Consider the following 23,819-nt stretch of genomic DNA (forward strand, 5'->3'; position numbering starts at 1 on the left):
GCCGGATTTAAGATTTTAGCGCCCATAGGCAAACTGCCATGGCATTGTCCCTTTGAAGTACTGCTGGCACGTGGTCCTAAAGCAAGCAGAGAAAAGGCTCCTTTTTGTCCTGGATATTAGCGCTCTAGGTAGTTTCCTACAGCTAAATTGAGGCCCGTCTTTACCTATTCAGAAGCAATTAAAAACATGGCTGATGTCATCTGCTTTTGGTATTTAACTCTATATACACAAAAGTCTTAACGTGAAACTTGGAGAAGAGTTGCTGTGCTGCATTTTTTTTTTTTGCTTTTGTTGCTTGAAGTGTATTGTTTAAGTTTTTTAAGTTGCTAGTAGCATAGAGAGATTGTTATCAGTAAATGTTTTTACATAAAATAAATGTTTTTACATAAAATAAATAAAAATAGATACACACACACATACATATACCTACACTATGTATAATGTGACAGCTGTGAGAGGATGAAGTGAATCTTCATATGCTTGTTACAGCATCTCAGAAAGATTGGCTCATGAGTCCCAGAAAATATCTAAAACATATTTTCACTTTTGTAGGCCACACAACAAAAAGGGGATCCAAGATCAAAAAATTAGAGCAATACTGAAAAAGGAAAATTTACAAAAGGAAATACCACTAACTGGCAGCCAAAATTTAAATTGCCAACTTGATTACAATTCTCAGCATTAAAAGAAGTGTCTATCAATATACAGATATCAATCAATAATGCAGAAAGAACCATCAGGAACAAAACTTCACCAGGAGTATTAATAGATTTTAGCCGAATGGGTTTGTAGAAGACATATATTATTATATTTTATTACACAATTACACAGAAATAATTTCAACAGAAATTCAGCAACAGAAAAATGAGTTCTGGATGCAAATTTTGTTTCCTTCTATCCTGTATAATCCTAAACAAGAAAATGCAAAAATTGTATTCCAAGAAATAACTTCCCTGAAGTGAAAGAACAAGCATATAATTCGATTCCATTAAAACCTTGCTCAAGAGCAAACGCAGTTAGCATAACTTTCCAACAGCCCTGTAAGATCTATGTAATTTGTCCATAAACGGCTAGTCTTCTCTCATCTCTTCACCTTGTGGACCTCAGTTTCCTGAAGGCAAGGTATCTTGAGTACCTCTTGAGCAAGTCAACAAGTGTGTAAAGTGGTGGTTTTAGGAAAATTAAGAAATCTTACATATTTTGGTGCTTAGTTTAGTTTTCCAGACTTTCAAGTTTATGGTGAGCAACCGCTTTATCTTGAATTAATGCCAGTTTAGAATGCTGTGAAGTACCTGTTTTCTGGTCCAGCTCAGCCACCATCCTAGTCAACCTACTGCTACTTCCTACAGTTGCAGGCAAAACTTGTAAATTATTAGTAAATATTGTCATTTCTTCTACACACTTAATGAACCCTTTTTTCCAGACTCCAAGTTCCAGGGCCCTTTTCTTTCCTTAAAGTGTACCCACTCCCTGATTCATCACTTTTTCTCCTGACAGTTACTCTACTACATAATCTAGCTGCTCACACAGCTATGTGTCTTGGTCCCTTCTTGTGGAGTGTGGACTCCAAACACCCCTGCTTCAAAAGAAAAAAAAAAAAAAGCCACTGGGCAGTTTAGCTTTACCTAGTAATTCTCCAATTGATATTTTTAATTTAATTCAACCACCATGCAGATATATATATTTTTTTTTTTTATTTTTTTTTATTTTTTTTACCATGTTTGTATGAGTAGGGAAGGGAAGCGAGATTCCCAGTCTGGTGTGTGATAAACACACCATTCAAATAAGTAGCTGCATACTGCTGGTATAATCTCAAGGCTATATCTATTAGGCACTTATCATAAGAACAGCCATGCTGGGTCAGACCAAGGTCCATCAAGCTCAGCATCCTGTCTTCACCAGTGGCCAACACAGATCACAAATATGTGGCAGATTCCATAAAGCAGATCTAATTCCTGTTACTCACTCCCAAGGATAGTAATAGTTTTCTTTAATCTACTTGGCTAATAATGTGTAATGAACTTTTCCAAATCTCCTTTAAACCCCACTATGCTAGTCACTCTGATCACATCCTCTGGCAACAGATTCCACAGCTTGATAGGGCGCTGAGTGAAAAGGTACTTTCCGCTGGTTATTAATTTTATGGAGTGTCTTTTTGTTTTAGTATTATTTGAAAGGGTAAACAACCACCTTTATTTACCCGTTCCACCCCACTCATGATTTTATAAACTATCATGTCCCTCTCATTAGCTCTCTCTTTTCCAAGCTGAAGAGTTCTAGCCTGCGCAGTCGCTATCATTTTTGTCGCCCTCCTTGGCACCTTTTCTAGCTCTGCTAGGTCTTTCTTGAGATGGGGCGACCAGAACTGTACCCAATACTCAAAGGATCTTCTCTGGGAATGGTATAACTCCAGATGGAAGTTAAAAATGGTGCTAAGAGGGGCTTTCCCTGGGATCTGCTCCTTTCTGCAATTGAATGTGAATGATAAAGTTGTACCTGTCCCTCAGTAACTCTCCAAATATCTCCCAATCTCTGCCCATCACTGGGAAGGGTAGGTCGCCTATGACAGAAACCCTCTTCTACATTTCTAGTCCTTGGACTTCCTGGGTCACATGCGTACTTCATGTACATAATTGCAAGCTAATCAGGTCATTATCTCACTAGAATTAGGGTTTAAACATTGCTGCCCAAACTGTCTGGGAACAGAGTCTATTAGCACCTCCGAGCGTACTCCTTCCACCACCATGGGCTTTACCCTTGTGCCACTGCCGAGGTCCCTAACAAACACCCGCAATGCAGAAGCCAATATTTGGGCAGTCACACCTGAAAGGTCTAGGCTGCCCATAGGAAAAGCAGTGTAAAGCCATCTGGTGACCCTCAGCAATTGGCTTTTTGCTCTACTCCTGAATACTTTTAAGTCAAGGGGAACCAGGTCGTCAGCTTTGGCTCTCTCCAGGATCTCCCCATGCACATGTCCCAGGTTTTCCCCCCTTGCCTATCCTCCAATCCTGCGTTACCAATTTGGCATCCCAGTAGCACTTGGTTAAGGAATACCAGATAGGACATCAGTCAGTGATGGCTGAAGTCACCTTTGCATCTGGGGGTTCAGGGAAGGAAACAAGTTCCCTATAAAATCTTTTTCCTGACGACTTATGCTGCTCCTAAAATCAGTCCTGCCTTCTGGTTTCAGCCAATACCAACAAAGATTCTGGAGTTGCTAGGCCATGGCATTTGGCCGGATGCCTGTCAAGAATCGTAGTGACCAGAGGAGCCTCCTGTAGGATTCAAGTATGAGGCCTAGCTGGTCTAATACAGCAGCTCTAATTTCTCCATAGTTCAGAGCACAGGACCTGTCCAGGGCCCAGGAGACAGCCTTGCCTCCCCTGTGAGGCACACTGTCAGGAGTAGGGCCTACTGGTATCAGGGTCAAGGAACCATTTCTGCAGTCTTCTCAAAAGGTGGTTACAAAAGCCCATCTTCATCAATATTGCCTCCACCATAAAAGAGCTGCCCCTCTGGGTTCTGGAGTCAGAGGGCTAGTCATGGCCCCTTGCTAAATAAGCTGTTGCTGCCGGAGAAGTTGATAGATCACTTCACCTTGGGCTTTCCCTACTGCTGTTGGACCAGCTGAATTACTGCAGAAATCACTGGTGGAGTTGTTGCTGTTATCGTTGGTCCGTCAACCACAAAAACAGATCTGTATTCGTGGCTCTCTCTGTAAAACACAAAACCAAAATACCCACCAAGTGCAGAATACTAATTACCTGGCAGCTGCTACTTCCTGCTTTCCTGGGGGAAAAGGGGGGGGGGGGGGAGGAGGGAATTTCCTTTCCCCTTTTTCCCCTCTGGATAGTTTGGAGGAGGGACAAACCACTTGCTCACTTCAGGGCAATACATATCCTTTTATTGCCAACATATCTGACAGGATTCATTCTGGCTATGTCCACTCACTGCCACCCATACAGAAGAATGGCACATACCATCTGCGTCCTTATATACAAGCTTTATTAACTCAACATCAGTCAGAGGAGCATTACAAACACTAAGTTTAAACAAATCTTAACTCCTCTGAGCCTCTATACTAACTATGCCAACCATCTAAAGGCCTTTGTAGCGTGGTTTGGAGCCCAGACCCCCAAAAGCAAACCTTCACTCTTCTTCCTTGGCATTTTCTCTTCTGGAAGTTGCTCTGCCATACCCTCTAGCTGCTTAGCTGACTCGTTACTTTGGCCCTTTCTTGTGGGCAGTGTAGAGTCTGTTGAAGTACCTTAGTACTTATATAATCCAATGCCATACATTTAACATTATAGGGAATATGCAATCTCTCTTTCACTTGCACACAAAAGAAAGTAATTTGCAAAATCACTGTAAGGAATCCATAAAACCATAAGACAGATGCAGAAAAACTAAGTACTTTCATTAAGATCCATCATTTTATTAATTTCTATAATGTAGATTCTCAAAATAATGATTAACTTTGGTAAAGCTCCATCTTATTTATTTCATTATTACTACAAATTTTCAATTTGATAATTAATCTTACATTAATTTGTGGAATAGGACAAGTCATAATATATATAAAAAAAAAAGCTTGAACTTCTTAATTTAGTTAGTTCTTGTATAACAGTGGCAAGGTGAAAAACAGTAAACTCTGCACACTCTGATACATAAAACAGGCAGATGTAAAGTTTAGCATGCTGACCAAGGTACTATACTATTTGTATTTACATTTAATACCCATTAAACTTTGGACTTCGAGGAGGAACTGAGTACATTAAAGTAAACTGTTTAGTCACAAATTTTAAAAAATGACATTGTATCAAGCTGTAACAGATTTCAGCAATTTAAACTCTTAAGAATTCATTTGAAACAGCTGGAATATAGTCCATGATGAAACAAGTAAATAACCAGTAGCAATGTTAAAGACTCAAAGCTTAAAATTAAGCAATATTTAGTTGCTTTTTAAACCCTTACTCCTTTCGAGAGTGTGACTTCGGACTCTCTTCCCTCTCACACGCAAGGTTTGGACGCAGAATACTGTAGGAATGCAGTAACTCCTGACCTACTTAATAATGCCAGGAATGCAATTACAATTTTTCAAGGTGATGAGTGTCAGCATACTAATTACCTGTGTAGGGGAGTAGCAATGCCAGTTTGATCAGCAAAATTACCTTTCACCTTCCGATAACTACACTGCTAGATTAGGGAAATTTAACACTATGCCCTTTTCCCTTCTTTTATAAACAACCCAAATTCCATACACGTGATTGTACATTCAAACTGGCCAAGAGGAGATGCAGTTCCCATGACGTATCTGATAGAAGAAAGTCATGCTCATTTCCCACAACTAACATTACTGGAACAGTTTCATGGCTCTAACTAAACTCTAATCCTAATTTTGCACAACTACAGATAATCTCCTCAGCATGTGGAGATCATCTACTGGCAAGGAAAAGGTAAGCAGAATGGGAAGGTGCTGCACCGAGGCTCTTGTAGCATATCATTTCACAACTTAAAAAGGTGACCCAAATGCTCAAGAGTGGCAAAGTGATGGAACAAAAAAACACAATGAAGATTAATACAATACTAAAGAATGATGATTTATAAAAACTGTGCATTAGGTATTTATGATGTCAAATCATATATATATATATATATATATATATATATATATATATATATATATATATATATATATATATATATATATATATATACACACATACACACACACACACACAATGTCATAAGACAGATGCAGAAAAACTAAGTACAATGTCATATATATATATATATATATATATACACACACACACACACACACACATACACAGATAATTTATATCAAATGATTAAAATGGCATGAATTAATGAATAAACTGCCTTTTAAAGCAGTTAATCAACAGTTCTTGTAGCAGGTAACATTATATGTTAACACCAAACTTAAATTTTATTTAAAAAAATGAAATTAAGAGAAAAACAGAAGCCCTTCAAGATGAAATAATTACTTCCAAAATCAATTCCATAAGCTGAATATAGTTCTTTCATCATTATTCCCTCTCTTGTTATCACCATTTCTCAATGGTATCACCTCAAGAACTACCTATAATTCACAGAAATGTTATGTAACAAAAGTACATTTCATGAATACTGAACGAAAAAGACTTGCCTTTAATGTTGGAAATCCAGCTTTTGTGGGGGACCTGTTGAAATAAATAAATAAATAAAACTCAAAGCACTTTAAAACAAGAAGATCATAAAGAGATTACTCAAACATTTTTTCAAAAATAATTATTCTACGGTTCTTCTCTGTTCCCCCCAAGAAAGGCTATCATATTCTTGGTGTTTAGCTTTCGTTAGTCTCTCCTCATGAGTTTCCACATAAAAGAATGGCTTGGTTCCCAGGGTCCTGATCACATCACGTAAGCAAGCCATTTGTTTTATACAGCAAAGCAACACAACATCAGAAATCCGTGTAAATTCCACTTTGCAACACAAATGGTGAATGTCTGTCACTTCAGGTGGCAGATTAATATTAAGGGGTATGTAAAAAACTTTTCAACTGCGGACTATGGTTCTTTAAATGTATATATACTTTTTTTTTTTTTTTTTTTACATCCACTGCTGAAAAATATCACTGGCTAGAGGCACTGAGCTTCCTAACAAGACCAGAAATATGTCTTCTCTAAACAGGAGCTCTCCTCTTTGGACATGCACATGGAAGTGTTGATGTAATGTGAAATAATTAATAGTGGGCGGGAGGAAGCAAAACCTGGTTCTAAACTTTAGATACAAACCATTTTTGAAACATTTCCATTCCCCATTCAACTCTTAACAGTACAATGATGTTTCAATGATTCCTAGAGTGAAATGTGCTGGTATTCTGTAACCAGCTGCGAGGGGCCACCATAACCCGAGGCCTTGGCTCACCTCTCTTCTCTGGGATAGAATGCCATTTTGGTAACCGTTCTAGCCCCAGTCAAGCCAAGGAAGAGGAGCCAAACTCAGGTCCTCCACTTGACCATGCAGAGCACTAATTACTTACAACAGGCTTACATTTAGACCTTTTTTCACTGTGCAACATGCAGAGAAACAGTAGAAGGGCCATGTGTGACAACATTAATCTTGAAAAGATAACATGGAAAAGGAACAACTAAATGTTGCTAGCATCATCAAATGCTGTCTTCAGAACAAAGGCTGGCAACAATCTGCCAGTTCTCTTCATGTTCAGCTTTCCTCTATTTAACACGGGTATTCCAGACAAATAATGCTAACAATCGTATCATTTCTACCCAATTACTTTGTTTTTTGTTTTTTTTCTTTTATCAAGTCTTATTATGGATGGTTAAGTTTTTTTCATGGAAAATATAGCTTCTTGAATTGTTTGTGCTTGTGGATATAGGCTCTGCTTTCATTTTTTTTTCTCTAAAACAGGAGACAGCCTATATACATCAATAGTACCCTCAGGAGAAGATGCAGTCATGTAAACTTCTGTTAGCTTTTGTTTAGCCTAGCTGGAGGATATACTAGGGCATTTTTATAATTTCTTTTTTAAAATAGCCAATACTATTATAAAGTGTGGTCTACAGTAATACAGATCAACCTGTTCCCTGTACATTTCAGCCAAAGAATGCTGGATATTTGAATAGCAAGCAGGAAAATGCCTGCATTAAAAGCAATTAATGCATTATTAAACTAACATTTTGCACTGCAATCTTTTGGAACTGCTAAGTTGCTATCCATACACACAACCTGAATCCCCAAAAGCTTGCATCTTGAAACATTTGTTAACTAATAATGAACACATTTTCAAGATGACTTAAATTAGCCTAAGGAAATTTTAACACTGCAACTAAGAATAATTTGAACAGTATTCATTTACTTATTTATAAATTTAATATTTTTTTATTGTAAATTGGACATGCAGTGGTTAGTATGCCAGTGTTGAAAAGGCAACCAACAAAGTATTTAGGCAGAAATGATACCATTAGGCTTCTGTGTGCTTTTCAATTTATAAATGTCTTTTTTTTCCAGAACACCATGAAAACTGAGCCATTTGATACCTAGCTAAATGCACGTTTTAATGAGCTGTCAAAAAATGTATGCATTTAAAATATTTATGCTTGCTTGTAACTTTTGTTTTATTAGCTCTGAGTTGACCATAATTTTATTTTTCAAATAATCCATGACAGCCTTATCTTCAGCTGTGACCACACTATCTTTTAAACTGCTATTAAATTATATAGGTACAATCCAATTATTTTATTCCCATTTTCATAGACATGTAAACAGTTCTTTCCTTTCAGGCTTTCAGGATGCATCTCATAGGCACAAAATGGAAGAAAATGCAAACTCAATAGCACTGTACATTACCAAGAAAATACAATAAAAATATTCTGGTAGCTCAGTGTACTGTGGCAGTCAAAAAAAGCAAACAATCAGGCCGATACAATAAAGCGCGGCCGCAGTTACCCTGTTTTTAACCCACTTTGTCCTTACCGCTTACTGAAATCGACACGTATCCCTTTCCGCCCGTCGCATGTATGATATGTTAATGATTGGATTAGCTATTCCCTCCGATACAGTAACGTGCACCCAGATTATCGCCTTTTTAACCAGCTATTTTGCCGCGTCTTTAACCTGCAAATTTACCGCCTACCCTGACCCTGGTGTTAGTGTGATGAACTTAGCCGCCCAGTCCCAAACCAACCCAATCCACAGAAAAAAAAAATGCTTCTCGCACAAGGGGGAAAAAAAGTAACCCAACCTGGCACCACCACGCTTAACCTCAGAGTACTTCGGTTCCGGAGGGAAGAATGGACACCGTTTCCGGGGGCTCCTCTGGCCTTCTCGTGGGTCTGGGCTCCTTGTCGCCTCTGACTTGCAGTGGGCATGATGAGCTCCTATATCAGGCCCTATCCCTACACACCATGACTTCGGACGTCCAGCCAGGCGCTCAGGTCGCGCGTGCGTTCATGCGCCTTCCCGCTGCCTTGAGGCCCAACTTGGACGTCCAGGCGGGTGCTCAAGGTAGCGGGAAGATGCATGAATGCACGCCGCGCCCTGACCGGCTACGACAGCGGCAGCAAGCGGTACAGCGGCATGGGCTTCGACCAGCGGCACGTCGGCCCTCGTTCCAGCTACTCAGACTTGCGCTAAGGGGCCCTGGGAGACCCAGAGGCTGACGGTGCCGGCCCGCCGCAGGCCAGTCCACGCTCCAGCCTGTGCGGTCAGTCCCTGGAACTGGAGAAGGAGCTGGTGCTGCACATGAAGAAAGAGTATTTTGGTGAGTAACTAGTGTGTGGTACTTGCTTCAATGCCGACAGATGTTCATGGGGCTTCCCCCTGCCTTGAGCGCCCAGGCTGAACGTCCAAGCTGCGACCTCGGACGTCCGGCCAGGAGCACAAGGCAGCGGGTCTGTAGGAGAACCATCCACTTTCCTGGTGGAATGACATTTCAAATGACAGGTACCAGCGCACCCAGGATACTGTATAGGCGCTGTATACCGCTCTATACAGTAAAATGGATTGCGCACGCCTACCGCTTCATGGACGCGCTTTGGATGCCGCTTGCATTTGCGTCTCATTTGAATACTATATTGAGTGGTATGTGAACCGAATTGTGCGCGCGGCAAACGAGGGTGCGCCCGGCACTGCCGCACTCTCTTTCGCGTCCTTACTGTATCGGCCTGAATGTTAGGAATTATTAGGAAGGGAATGGTGAATAAAATGGAAAATGTCCTAATGCCTCTGTATCACTCCATAGTGAGACCTCACCTTGAATACTATGTACAATTCTGGTCGCCGCAACTCAAAAAAGATAAAGTTGCGATGGAGAAGGTACAGAGAAGGGCAACCAAAATGATAAAGCGGATGGAACAGCTCCCCTATGAGGAAAGACTAAAGAGGTTAGGACTGATCAGCTTGGAGAAGAGACAGCTGAGGGGGAATATGATAGAGGTTTTTAAGATCATGAGAGGTCTAGAACGGGTAAATGTGAATCAGTTATTTACTCTTTCAGATAATAGAATGAGGCCTCCATGAAGTTAGCATGTAGCACATTTAAAACTGGAGAAAGTTCTTTTTCACTCAATGCACAATTAAACTCTGGAATTTGTTGCCAGGGGATGTGGTTAGTGCAGTTAGTGTGGCTGGGTTTAAAAAAGGTTTGGATAAGTTCTTGGAGAAGTCCATTACCTGCTATTAATCAAGCTGACTTAGAAAATAGCCACTGCTATTACTAGCAACAGTAACATGGGATATACTTAGTTTTTGGGTACTTGCCAGGTACTTGTAGCCTGGATTGGCCACTGTTGGGAACAGGATGCTGGGCTTGATGGACCCTTGCGGTCTGACCCAGTATGGATCCAGTCTGACCCAGTATGGATAAACTGACAAATGTATTTAAGAGGAGACTGAAAAGAAAACCTTAATCCACAGGAAAAATACATCTGGAACTTACAGAGTGGCAACAAGCTGTTACCACTTGTTCCTCAGATTGGCATTTCCATTAGAAAGACAGTAAACTGAGTCAATGTACTTCAAGCTGGGGAGATCCTATGTTTACTTTGATGCAAACCAAGACCTTCATTTTATGCTTTCCTAGAAGATCAGGATCCGAGTACAGTCTCATTTGAATATTAAAATTCCCTAAGACAACTATGTTCTTCTTGGCTTCCCATACAGTTGGCATGCATTAGCTGTTCTTTCATTGCTTCATACTGAGAAAACACATCCTATTTAAATGGCGCATATGATTACTAAGTATGGATGCAACCAGGTAGTCATAAACTGTTAATGCAAATAACTTAATAGCAGCTCTGTCATCTGGTGTTCATGAAAAATCATGCAACTGGTTTCTGTATTCTGTCAACCTGTTCATTCAAAAATCAGTCAAGCTACAAATCACTCTGGGTAAAGCAGCACAGAATAAAATGTGTAAAGACTGAAAGAACTGTCCCTTAATGGAGAAATTACTTATCTGATAATTTCATTTTCCTTAGTGTAGACAGATAACCAATGACAATTTCCTTAGTGTAGACAGATAGGACCAATAGGTATAGTGTGCTCCTGATAACAGTTGGAGACGGAGTCAGATTTCAATCTGACGTCAGCACTACATATACCCGTGCACGAGGCTCTGTTCTTCAGTTTTCTCCTCGAAAAGCAATTATGGATATATATGTGTGTTTGGATAATTTTGAATAATTTGGTTAACTTGAGTACTCGGATTGGATGACAAGGTTTCTAGCTTGAGACCGCTAGGGCATTCAACCGAGAAGCACCGACACCTGGTTATATGGGTGTCTGAAGTAGAAATAAGGGTTGGCTTACCCGTGCTTGTGTTGAACTCGGGAGGGGGGGTTCCCTCGGGGCTTCTTGATTGTGAGACAGCCATGGGCAGGGTGCTGAGTCCATCTCTCTACACTAAGGAAAATGAAATTATCAGATAGAGAAATTACTTATTTCCTAGCGTGTAGCAGATGGACTCAGGACCAATGGGATGTACAACAGCTACTCCCGAAATGGGCGGGAGGCTGCCCGTGGCCCATTTAGTACTGCCTTTGCGAATGCTGTGTCCTCCTTGGCCTGAACATCCAGGCGATAGAATCTCAAGAAGGTATGGATGGAGGACCACGTTGCCGCCCAACAAATCTCTGTGGGTGATAGCATCTTGGTTTCTGCCCAGGACACTGCCTGGGCCCTTGTGGAATGGGCCTTGACTTGTAGGGGCGGGGGCTTGCCTGCCTCTACATAGGCTGCCTTGATTACTTCTTTGATCCAGCGGGCGATGGTTGCCCACGAGGCCACTTCCCCTTGCTTCTTTCCGCTGTGAAGAACAAACAGATGGTCCGTCTTTCGTACAGGCTCAGATCTTTCCAGGTATCGGACTAGGAGTCTGCTGACGTTCAGGTGGCGAAGAAGGCGTGAGTCTTCTGAGTCCTTATGCTCGTCTGGAGATGGCAGTGAGATGGTTTGGTTTAAATGGAAGTGAGAAACCACCTTTGGCAGGAAGGAGGGTACAGTGCGCAGCTGCATGGATCCTGGTGTGAATCTGAGGAACGGCTCCCGGCATGATAGTGCTTGAAGTTCGGAGATTCAATGGGCTGAGCAAATTGCCACAAGGAATGCAGTCTTCAAGGTCAGGAGCCGTAGGGACAGACCACGAGCTGGTCTGAACGAGGCTCCCGCTAGGAAGTCTAACACTAGATTGAGATTCCATAGGGGTATCGGCCACTTTAGAGGTGGTCGAATGTGCTTGACCCCTTTTAAAAAGCGGGAGACGCCTGGGTGGGCCACTAGGCTGTTGCCGTCCACCCTAGGTCTGAAGCTGGCTAGGGCGGCCAGTTGTACCTTGATGGAGTTGAGAGACAACCCTTTGTTCATGCCGTCCTGCAGAAATTCCAGGATCATGGGGATTTTGACTGCCCGTGGAAGGATGTCGTGGTCCTTGCACCAGGCTTAGAATATTCTCCATACTCGTATGTATGTTAAGGAGGTGGAGAACGTGCGTGCTCGGAGCAGTGTGTCAATCACTGGTCCTGAGTATCCACTCTTTCAGGCAAGACCTCTCAATGGTAAGACCGTAAGCAAGAATCTCATTGGGTCTTCGTGGAGGATCGGTCCTTGCTGGAGTAGATCCCTGTGTGGAGGTAGGTGTAGAGGGTTTCCCGCCAGAAGTCTTCGCATATCCGCGTACCACGGCCTTCTTGGCCAGTCTGGGGCCACTAGAAGTCCCAGCCCTCTGTGGTGTTCTATTTTGCGGATGATTCTGCCTAGTAGTGGCCATGGAGGGAAGGCGTACAGTAGATCCTCCTGAGGCCAGGTCTGGACAAGGGTGTCGATTTTCCCTGGGACATCGGTTCCCGTGTTCGGCTGAAGAACTTGGGAACCCAGGCATTGGACCCGGTTGCCAGAAGATCCATGGCTGGTGTTCCCCAGTGGTTTACTATCTGCTGGAAGGCTGTTGTCGACAGTGTCCATGCCCCTGGATCCAGACTCTCTCTGCTGAGGTAGTCTGCCGTGACGTTGTCTTTTACCGCCATGTGGGCGGCTGATATCCCTTGTAGGTTTGATTCTGCCCATGTCATTAGGGGTTCTATTTCCAGGGACACCTGCTGGCTCCTGGTTCCCCCTGGCAGTTGATGTAGGCCACTATTGTGGCGTTGTCCAACATGACTGACTGATTTGCCCTGGAGTCTGTGGCTGAACCGTAAGCAGGCTAGTCTGACTGCTCGGGCTTCCAGTCGGTTTATGTTCCATTGTCCTTGAGCCATTACCTCCTGGCAGTGGGCTCCCAATCCCCGCAGGCTTGCGTCCGTGGTGAGCAAGGTCCATTCCGGTGGGGATAGGCTTGTTCCCTCGCTCAGGTGGTCTTCTTGTAGCCACCATTGTAGTTGATTCCGAACCTTTGCTGGTAGCCGGAGGGGGGCGGAGTAGTTTTGAGACATCGGATTCTATCGAGACAGTAGGGAGTGTGGTAGGGGCCCGCATGTGGGCCCTTGCCCACGGGATGACTTCTATGGTTGATGCCATGAGTCCGAGGACTTGGAGATAGTCCCATGCCGTGAGAGTTGTTCCATCAACCTTCTTCTCCTTGTAGGGGGAAGGGTGACTTTGTTCCCTTTGGTGTCGACCTGGACTCTCAGGTATTGGGAGGGCTGCAGGTGGCTCTTGGGTGTGTTGACGACCCACCAGAGGTTCTGCAGTATGAATGATGGATAGGACCCAATTGTCTGACGTTATCTCGACCCATCTTTGTAGAAAAGGGCAAGCCTACCCCCTATGATCTCTTCCTGTAGATGGGTCTGCTGATTCTCATTGTGTATTGTGGCTGGAGCCTGGTCCTGAGCCGGCTCCTCTTTTGTTGTGTCTGTTCCGAAAGGACTGCCCCTTGCCAGCGGGGTGCTTGGTGTTTTTGTATGGTCTATAACGCTAGGATCCTCTGCTCTTGGGTGCCCGGGGAGAGGGACGTTGGTTCCTCTTGTTCCTGTCCTCCGGTAGACGGGGTACTGGAGAGACTCGCCCCATTTGTCCAGGTCGCTTCCGAAGAGGAGTGATCCTATAAAGGGCATTCGCGTGAGCCTCATCTTAGAAGACGCGTCGGCTGACCAGCTTCGGAGCCAGAGCTGTCTTCTGGCTGCCACTATGGACGAAAGACTCCTGGCTGAGGTGTGCACCAGGGTCTGAGGTTGCATCCGTGAGGAATGATATTGCCAGGTCTAATGCCTCGATTGGCGTAGTTGCTTTTTTTTATTTTTGGAGTCTCAGACTTAATATTCCTATATTATTAAGTTGGAGGGTGTACTGAAAAACATTTTTTTCTGCTTTTCTGTACACTTTCCTGCTGCTGGCAGGAGTTAATTTCTGAGAGTAAAATGTGCGGCTTTGCTGCACATTTTACTTTCTGATTTGCGCTGGCTAATAGGCTTATCAACATGCATTTGCATGTTGCGGGCGCTATTAGTTTTGGGGGGTTGGCCGCGCATTTTCCACGCGCTATTACCCCTTACTGTATAAGGGGTAAAAATAGCGCGTCTAAAATGCGCGGCCAAACGGGGCTAATGGTGCGCTCAGTCGAGCGCACCAAACTGCATCGGCCTGTCTCTCAGATAATAAAAAGATGAGGGTTAGCCACCAGGGTGTGGAGTAAGGATATAGGGAGAGTCATCGTCCCATCTCTGACACCGTTCACCCAGGCTGTGCTGAGGCTTTGGGTAGTCTGGAGGCCCAGGGTGGCGGGGTCCAAAAGGATTTACCATTTGACCTCCTTTTTGTGCAACACTGGGTTTCCACCGGGATTGGATAAAGCCTTTTCAGATAGATGGACATGCATGGGGTTGACAAAGGCTGGACAAATGTTTCAGGGGTCTGCTGTGTTGGGCATGGCGGAGATCCGGGAAAAGTATGGGGGAACGCGAAGGGATTGGTATGCATACCTGCAAGTCACCCACTTTCTAAGATCGGAAGGGGCGCCCGGGGAGCTTTCCAGAGGTAAATCCCTATTTGAATCCTTTTGTGAACAGCGAGGCCCTTTGTCCAAACCGATTTCTCGGATCTACTTACTCCTTAATAGTGCGGATAAAACCAAAGGGTCCTATCAATTACATTGGGAATCCGATTTGGGTCAAGCAATAGAGGACCCAGAGTGGGATCGCTGTCATATGCTAGTGGGCAGGAGCTCTATATCCGCAAACATCAAAGAAAACGGATATAAATTAATGTATCGATGGTACTTGTCCCCGGACAAATTACACTGTATGAACTCCCAAGTCAGTGGTACTTGCTGGAGATTATGCGGCGGTAAGGGAACCTTTTATCACATGTGGTGGGAATGTCCTAAGATACAAGCTTTTTGGGCTATAATTGCGGGGTTTGCAACCAAGGTCCTGGGAGTTTCGATACGACTGGATCCCAAGGGTTGTCTCTTAAGCCTGGTGAACGGGGATCTCAGTGACAAGCATACCACGTTGCTAATACAGATATATATCGCTGCTAGAAGTGAAATAGTGTTCAGATGGAAATCTGATGATGCCCCTACATTGTCGCAGGTCCATTCACGATTGGATAGGATCTATCAGATGGGTTACCTAACCGCACTTCGACTTGATCGGGTGGCTAAATTTCAGGCTGTGTGGGCACCTTACCTGGCATGGTTGCAACAGTAGGCTGGTCTTAGATCTACTCGTCTGTGGAGATCGCATAAGGGAAACGTGGGGGGGGGGGGGGGGGGGGGGGAGGGGGGGAGGAAAAACATTGAGAGGCTATTGCCTGCGACTGGGTATGGAAATGTAATCCGGCATCAAAAATGAGACGAGACATGGGTTGTTTATGACTGTTTTATTGATCATAATTCCAGCTTGTATTTTTTACCTGTTTCTGATCTGGATATCATGTTATTCTGTATGTTATGCCTTTCATGCATAAATAAAAATTTGCAAAAGAAAAAAAGATGAGGGAGCACACCATAAAGTTAGCAAGTAGCTCATTTAAAACAAATTGAAGAATTTTCTTTTTCACTCAGCGCATAGTTAAGCTCTGGAATTCATTGCCAGAGGATATGATTATGGCAGTTAGTGTAACTGGGTTTTAAAAAGAAGGTTTGGATAAGTTCCTAGAGGAAAAATCCTTAATCAGGAAGGAATAGTAGCTTGAGATCTATTTAATGTTTTGGGTACTTGTCAGATACTTGTGACTTAGATTGGCCACTGTTGGAAACAGGATACTGGACTTGATGGACCTTTGGTCTGACCAAGTATGGCAATTCTTGTTCTTATGAACATGCTGTGGGCCTTGTGGTGGTGCTGCCGGCCTGCTGCCTCTCCCTTGCCACCTGGCAAATGGTGGAGGAAGAAAAGAGATTCTCCTCCTGGCACTTTCCCCATATGTGCTATGATGCCTTCTCCATCCCCCCAAGCCCTCCAACTGTCCCAATCTACAAAGTGGAGAAGGCAGCAAGATACCGTGCAGCCACCTGCTGCTCCCACCTATAATCAAAAAGCATGGAGCTCCGAGCAACCTGTAGAGTAAGAAACAGGAGGGTACAGGACCGAAGTGGAGCCGGAAACTGAGTTCAGCAGTGAGGAGAGTAGAGGAGCTTCTGCTGTTGTAAGGGTGCTAATATGATAGTCTTGAACCTTGCTGTTGAAAAGTTTAACTGATAAGATTATACTCAGCAGAAAACTATTTAACATATAATATCCCAAGTATAACAAAATTTGTATCACAGAAATGTTTTTGCCCCTTCTCTAAATATATACCAGTAGTTACACACTAGTGTGCTAAATGCAGAGAGCAGGAAAGAGAAAGAGCAGGAAAGAGAAAGATCAGAAAAGAAATACAATACATGGAAGGAGAATAGAATATCAAGAGATCAATGAAAATTGATCATGGAAAAATTAAGTGATGAAAGGATGAAATGTGTGATAACTGGAAAGAAAAAACGGCAGGGTTAAAGAGTTTAGGTACTTAGGAGCAACAAATACAGGTGGATCCCTTGCAAGAGATCAGAGTAAGGTATGTGGCAAAGGGATGAAGTGGAGAGGAAAGGTATTACCTGTGACAAGGGAATCCCAGTCTGATTAAAAGAAATGGTGGAAAAATACAGTAAAAAATGGAGCAGAATGTTGGAATGTAGTTCAGGCACTTAGAAAGAAGAGATGAAAGTTATGTTGGTAGGAGGGTATTGTAAATGCAGATGGAGGGAAAAAAGCATGAAGACTTAAGATAGCAGAGATTAATACAGTTCACCAGGATTAAATATGGAAGCCAGGCCGCAGCTTGAACATTACCTCGGGTCCGGCTGGTAAGAGGCCTGTGAAGCTTTTCCTGAATATTGCCTTTGGGTCTGGCTGGCGCGAGACCCGTAAAACTTTGCCACTTCCGGGTTGGAGAGCCGGTGACGTCGGAAGAAGGAGGAGCCGGATAGGCATTAAAACTCCGCCTATACCGGTTCGACGGCTAAGCCGCGCGCGGCCAAGGGGCGTGCAGCTTTGCCCGGATTGGAACGGATAGTTTAAAAGCTGCGGCCTTAGAGAACAACGGCAAGCTAAGTACAAGTCAAATTTTTAATTGTCTAACTTGCATGCAATTCCGACTGGGTAAATTCTTTCATTGAAAAAAAGTTACCTAAATTGAATTATTAAATCGCTATGCCTCATACAAAGAGGAAAGCGAAACTGAGAGTCCTCTTTAACATCAACGCCAAATAAGATGCTTCAACCCAGTATTACGGAATTCTTTCAAGTCCTTTCCACATCTACACCGGAAGGGGCTGCTGGTAGCACAGCTCAAGAGCAGGAGAAGAGCTACCTGGCCAATGAAACATCTCTCACTCCCGGTGCCCCAGAGAAACCTGTCCCTCCATCTGTAAAGGCTTTGGAAATTCAATCCTTATTAAAAAAAAAAAATCTACAAATTCTCAAAGGAATGATTTGAATTTAATTCAATATCGGATGACATAGGAGAAGAATCTCATGTTGAATTTAAGGAACAGTCTCTTTCGTCAACTGAAGGAGATTGCGGGACATTAAAACAGTTAAGAGGGGATGTACAACTGTCTGGTATTAAGGATATTCCTGATATTGTTCCAAAAAAAGTTTTCTATTGAAGAACTGGGATTAATGATGGTGAATATGCAAAAGTCTATAAATATAGTCTTACTACAGCTGTTCAAGAAGCTTTAAAAAATACTTATATTCAGGGAAAAATAGATAAATTAGAAAAAAATGTAAATTCTTTTGATTTGAAATAATTCAAAAAATTCAAACTAATTTGATAAAATCAGCAGAAGAAAATGAAGGGAAAATTGAATTATTGGAAAATCAAAATAGGAAATTTAATCTAAGATTGTTGAACTTTCCAAAAATATTTATTTATTTATTTAGCAGTTTTCTATACCGACCTTCATAGTAGATAACCATATCGGATCGGTTTACATTTTAACAAAGGGTAAAACTGAGGTAACAATTCTGGTAAATAATAGATAACAAAGGAAAAGGAATAAGTCAAAGTTACAATCAACAAGGTATGGAAAAATTGGAGGCTTAAAGACAAGCTGGAAGGAAGATAGAGGCAGGTAGAATAAATATAACATGATACGAATAATTTAACGGGTTAGAGCATATGCTTTAACCAGGAAATGCCAGTGTCCATTGTTCAGGAGGAAGTGTGTCAAGGTCCTTGTAAGAAGTGAGGCTCAAACTAGTGATTATCCGGTGGATCTGGGAAGGCTTGGTGAAAGAGCCACGTCTTTAGTCTTTTTTCTGAAGGTTAAGAGGCAGGGTTCCAATCTGAGATTTGCTGGGATATTGTTCCAGATAGCTGGGCCTGCAATTGAAAAAGCTCTGTCTTTGGTCGTAGAGAGGCGAGTGGCTTTAGTAGGGGGAAATTTCAGAGTGCCTTTGTGGATATCTCTCGTTGGTCTGTTAGAGGAGTGGAGTTTGAAAGGGATATCCAGGTCGAGTTGGAGTTGCTGATGGATGGTTTTGTGTATTAGGGTAATAGATTTGTACAGGATTCTGAAATTTACTGGTAACCAATGAAGGTTTCTGAGGACGGGGGAGATGTGTTCACCGCGGCTGGTGTTGGTCAGCAGTCTCGCTGCCGCATTTTGTAACATCTGCAGTGGTTTGGTGGTAGATTTAGGGAGGCCTAGAAAGAGGGCACTGCAGTAATCTATTTTGGCGAACAGAAGAGCCTGGAGGACTGTCCTGAAGTCTTGGAAAAATAAGAGTGGTCTCAGTCGTTTCAAAACCTGTAGTCTGAAGAAACTGTCTTTGGTAGTTGTGTTGACCATTTTTTTAAGGTTTAGACGATTGTCTATTATTACCCCAAGGTCTCTAATACATTCAGTTACACCAACTGATTTGTTTAACAGTTATTTGAAGAATATTTTAAAGTATTCTGAAAATTCTATCCCTACATTATCTAAGATTATTATCTGCAACAATCTCAAGATGAAAAAAATCAAAAGTAGAGAAAACCTGAATTTAACTGACTTTTTGGAAAAGTCTTATGAGGCAAAAATTGATATAAGGGCTACATTATTGGTTCAATTTACATCTCTCTTAGAGAGGGATGCCGTATTGAAACAGCATTTTAAATATCAAACACAAGACTTCTATGGGCAACCCATAAGAATATTCCCTGATGTTACTCAATAACCCAGTTGAGACGTAAAAATTTTTATAGCATTACGAAAAGAAGTATTAGAAAGAGGTGCGCAATTTATCTTAAAGTATCCGTGAAGATGCTTTATAAAGCACCGAGATGCTAGATATATCTTTAATTATCCAGAACAGCTTCATCTAGATACACACTCTTAGATACTGCTTTAAAGAGGGTAAAATGAGTTTAATGTGGAAATAGGCAAGAATGTATATGAGGAAAAGTTATTTTCTTAAAATTTTGCTCCAGGTTAACTTAGCTTACATGTTCTCTAATTTCTTTTTTGATTTCCTATGTAATGGATATTATGATAACCTCATTTGGAGTAATTTGATCTTTTATTGTATATGTATAGGATTATAAGTATCCAAGTTTTCTGTATCTTTAACATTGAAATGCAATAAAAATAAAATTAAATAAATAAATAAATAAAAATAAATAAATATGGAAGCCAACAGGGCAAGCCAGAGATCTGTGCTTGACCAAAACTTCCAGCGGAGAAATCTTGTCAGTCTGTAGCAGCAAAAAATAAATAAATAAATAAATAAAGGACGGGTAGCACCTTAAAGACTAACCAATTTGGTGGAGTGAAATGTCCATCAAGTAGAAAAGAAACCTCAGCTGATAATACGACATGATTTCAAGCTAGCGACAACAGTCAGAGGGCTGCCAGAATGCATAGGGACAGCATAGGGAGAAACAGAAGAAAAAAAAAAAAAGGAAATGATTATGCTGCTGAACAGGTCATAGGTGAGATCTCACCTGAGTACTTTGAGGCTGTGCTTTTAGAAGAATATAAACGGGATGAAGGTGACCAGCAGATGCCTAACAGACAGCAAGCAGCACAGCACAGTCAAGGGCAAACAGGATGGTGGAAACTACATGGATGAGAAACACGTGGAGAAGATTTACATACTAGTGGTTCATGGTCAGCTGTTATAATCTGTAAACTACAGAAGATTTTCTGTCATCCACATCAGCAATTCTGGTTCACTTTTGTAGCTGTGCCACAGTTGCTGCAGTTAATAGCTAGCTAATCAAGTGACACCAAGCAAGTCTACCCTCACGCAGAAAGTTACATCTGCCTGGCCTAGAGCAAGATAAGTAATAGAGTGATTTGCAAAGAGCTAAGAAAATGTAGGCTCTCTGCAGAGACTTATGAACTACAATGACAGCTACTAACTTGTTCAGTCACATAATTCTTAAAAAAATAATCAACTTATGGTTCCCTACAGCATATGATTTGCATGCACACAGAGTACCTTCAAGCAGTAAATAAGCAGTCGTATTTCTTTCAAAGCTCTTTAAAAACAGCCATAGGAAATGACATGTATTCTGTATAACTAGAATGCAATACAAAAATCAAGCTTTCAAGGTAAAACTTCAGTGCAAGTAAGTTGCATTATTATATAGGTTTATAATTTTGGGGGAATAAAAAGAGCATTTATTTTATTTTTATTATGGTTAAACCTGTGTTTTGGGTTGTTTTTTTTTAATTTCCTTCTAAGTCTACTATTTATACTCTAGTCATTAGCTGCTGGCATGGAGTTCTGATAAGGACAAGCATAACACCATCCCCAGATTACTTAGATTCAGAACAATGGAAGTCCTGAAGTAGCATGAGCTTTCCCAACTTAACACCTACATTTCCTCAGGAACACAATAAACATCCGTACAAAAGAGGGGAATCAATGATTCTATTTAACAGCCAACTAATTACCTAGAATACTTTTGTTTTGGCTAGTATTTCTGTTTTAACCATGATTCAACATGGTAATTGCTTTACCCATTACTGCGAGTAAAGTGAAGATCTTCATGTGTGGATGTAATCTGGCATATTTGGTTTATTTATTGTATGCAATTCCAAATAGCAAATGAGATGCTTCATTTAGCAACTGACACTTGAGTTTACTGATTTTTTTTTTTCAAAGCTGCCAGTGTACACTGTAGCTGAGTTAACAGGAAAACTTACTCTGCTAGATGTAACAATTAACATTTCTTGCCACTAGGAACAATACTTTCAACAATCCCTACACAGACCATCAAGGATGCCCAAAGCTTGGGTGCACTGTGGAAGCAGTGTTCTCAGGCTCCAGGGAGGTAGGATGGCTGCTGGTATCAAGGTGGCCTCTGCTTGGCCAGCAAGTGGCACCCATTGTGCCCTTTGTCACAGGTGCGCCACCAGCTGGTTAGGGAATTACAAAGCATGCCATCCTGCGAGCAATGAGTAGCAGAGACTACATAAGAACATGCCATACTGGGTCAGACCAAGGGTCCATCAAGCCCAGCATCCTGTTTCCAACAGTGGCCAATCCAGACCATAAGAACCTGGCAAGTACCCAAAAACTAAGTCTATTCCATGTTACTGTTGCTAGTAATAGCAGTGGCTATTTTCTAAGTCAGCTCAATTACAAGCAGGTAATGGATTTCTCCTCCAAGAACTTATCCAATCCTTTTTTAAACACAGCTATACTAACTGCACTGACCACATCCTCTGGCAACAAATTCCAGAGTTTAATTGTGCGTTGAGTAAAAAAGAACTTTCTCCGATTAGTTTTAAATGTGCCCCATGCTAACTTCATGGAGTGCCCCCTAGTCTTTCTATTATCCGAAAGAGTAAATAACCGATTCACATCTACCCGTTCTAGACCTCATGATTTTAAACACCTCTATCATATCCCCCCCTCAGCCATCTCTTCTCCAAGCTGAAAAGTCCTAACCTCTTTAGTCTTTCCTCATAGGGGAGCTGTTCCATTCCCCTTATTTTGGTAGCCCTTCTCTGTACCTTCTCCATCGCTGAGGATGAGTGTGGGGAAGGATAAACTACACATGGAGGTCTTTAAAGTTACTTTTGTTTCATATAATCAAACATGCAAGAAATCAAGAGCACCAAATCAACCTACCATCTACCTGCACCTAGGTGGAGTTTCTAGAACTGGCAAAATATACTGCTTAGAATTAGAAATAAAACATAACGTTTTAGGGATTTTTGTTTTATGGTATATATATGCTGGTCCATTTGTCCATCTCATTCTTCAACTTCACATATGCAGTAAGTTAAACACAACTTTTCTTTCAGTGGAAAGCTAGGCACATAGGGCCAGATTTTAAGAAGGTTGCGCGTGTAAGTCACGGGGCTTTACTAAAGGAGCGGGACCAGAGGCCTCCGACAAAGTGGCAATTTGCCGCTGTGTTGAAGGATCGCGTGCCATCAGGCTGCCGGCACACACAACTAGCGCCTGCTCGGAGGCAGGTGCAAAAGGTAAGACAAAGGTTGGGGGGGGGGGGGGGGGGGGAGGTCAGGCTAGGGGGGAGGGAATGGGGGAAGGTAGCGCGGCTCGGCACGCACAAGGTGATATTTGTGCACCCTCTTGCGCATGCCAACCCCCTATTTTATAACATGCATGTGCCTGCGAGCACGTTATAAAATCGTGTGTGTGTGTGTGTGTGTACCTTTTAAAATCTACCCCATAATCTGAAAAACAGAGAGGAAGGAGCTGGCAGCTGCAGCTCCCCAGATCTCAGCAGTTGAAAAGAATATAGAGCCAGCGTCACCCAGAGCAGTTAGGCTACGTCCCCCCAGCTGAAGAGGAAAAGCTAATGCTAGCTGGAGCAGCAGGACTGGTGGGGTTCCTTAGGCCCCGCCAGTTGAAAAGGAGAAGGATCTTGGGCCCTGTTTGGTATCCCAAGAGATGGCAGCAGAAACAAGCACAAGAGGAGGTAGTGATTCTTCAGCCCAGACTGAGGCCCTGGCAGAGAGACAGCGAGAGAAGACTGCAATGGAGTTGGGTGTGGCAGGGAGCGAAGGAACACGAGAGGGCTGTGCACTTATCAGAAATGAACTCATCATGTACTCCCGCCATACATTCCCCATGTGACCCAAAAACAAAATGAAGGGCAGGAGTACAAGGCGAGTGCATTTTGTCCCAAGCAAGCAAGTCATGGAGAAATTACACGATGCACATGGCAAGAGTTACAAAGCATGGGCAAGATAGACTTACTGGGAGTGGAACATGGGAAGGGCAATGTAAATAGGAGTGGAGGAGCAGCCTAGTGGTTAGAGCAGTGGGCTACAAACCAGGATTCGAGTCCCACTGTCTCTCCTTGTGACCTTGGGCAAGTCACTTTACCCGCCATTACCTCAGGTACAA

General features: G+C 42.4%; 1 protein-coding gene across 1 annotated transcript in view; it reads right to left on the reverse strand.

Moving 5' to 3' along the window:
* The window catches only part of WDR44 (WD repeat domain 44), a 150,325-nt gene that overhangs the window by 111,357 nt on the left and 15,149 nt on the right, over positions 1-23,819 (reverse strand). The window contains exon 2 of the mRNA XM_029606697.1: positions 6,170-6,203. Within this exon, the coding sequence (XP_029462557.1) occupies positions 6,170-6,203 (34 nt within the window). The remainder of the gene's footprint in view (positions 1-6,169; positions 6,204-23,819) is intronic.

Source organism: Rhinatrema bivittatum, chromosome 6 (assembly GCF_901001135.1).
Source record: "Rhinatrema bivittatum chromosome 6, aRhiBiv1.1, whole genome shotgun sequence".
NCBI classification, from domain to species: domain Eukaryota; kingdom Metazoa; phylum Chordata; class Amphibia; order Gymnophiona; family Rhinatrematidae; genus Rhinatrema; species Rhinatrema bivittatum.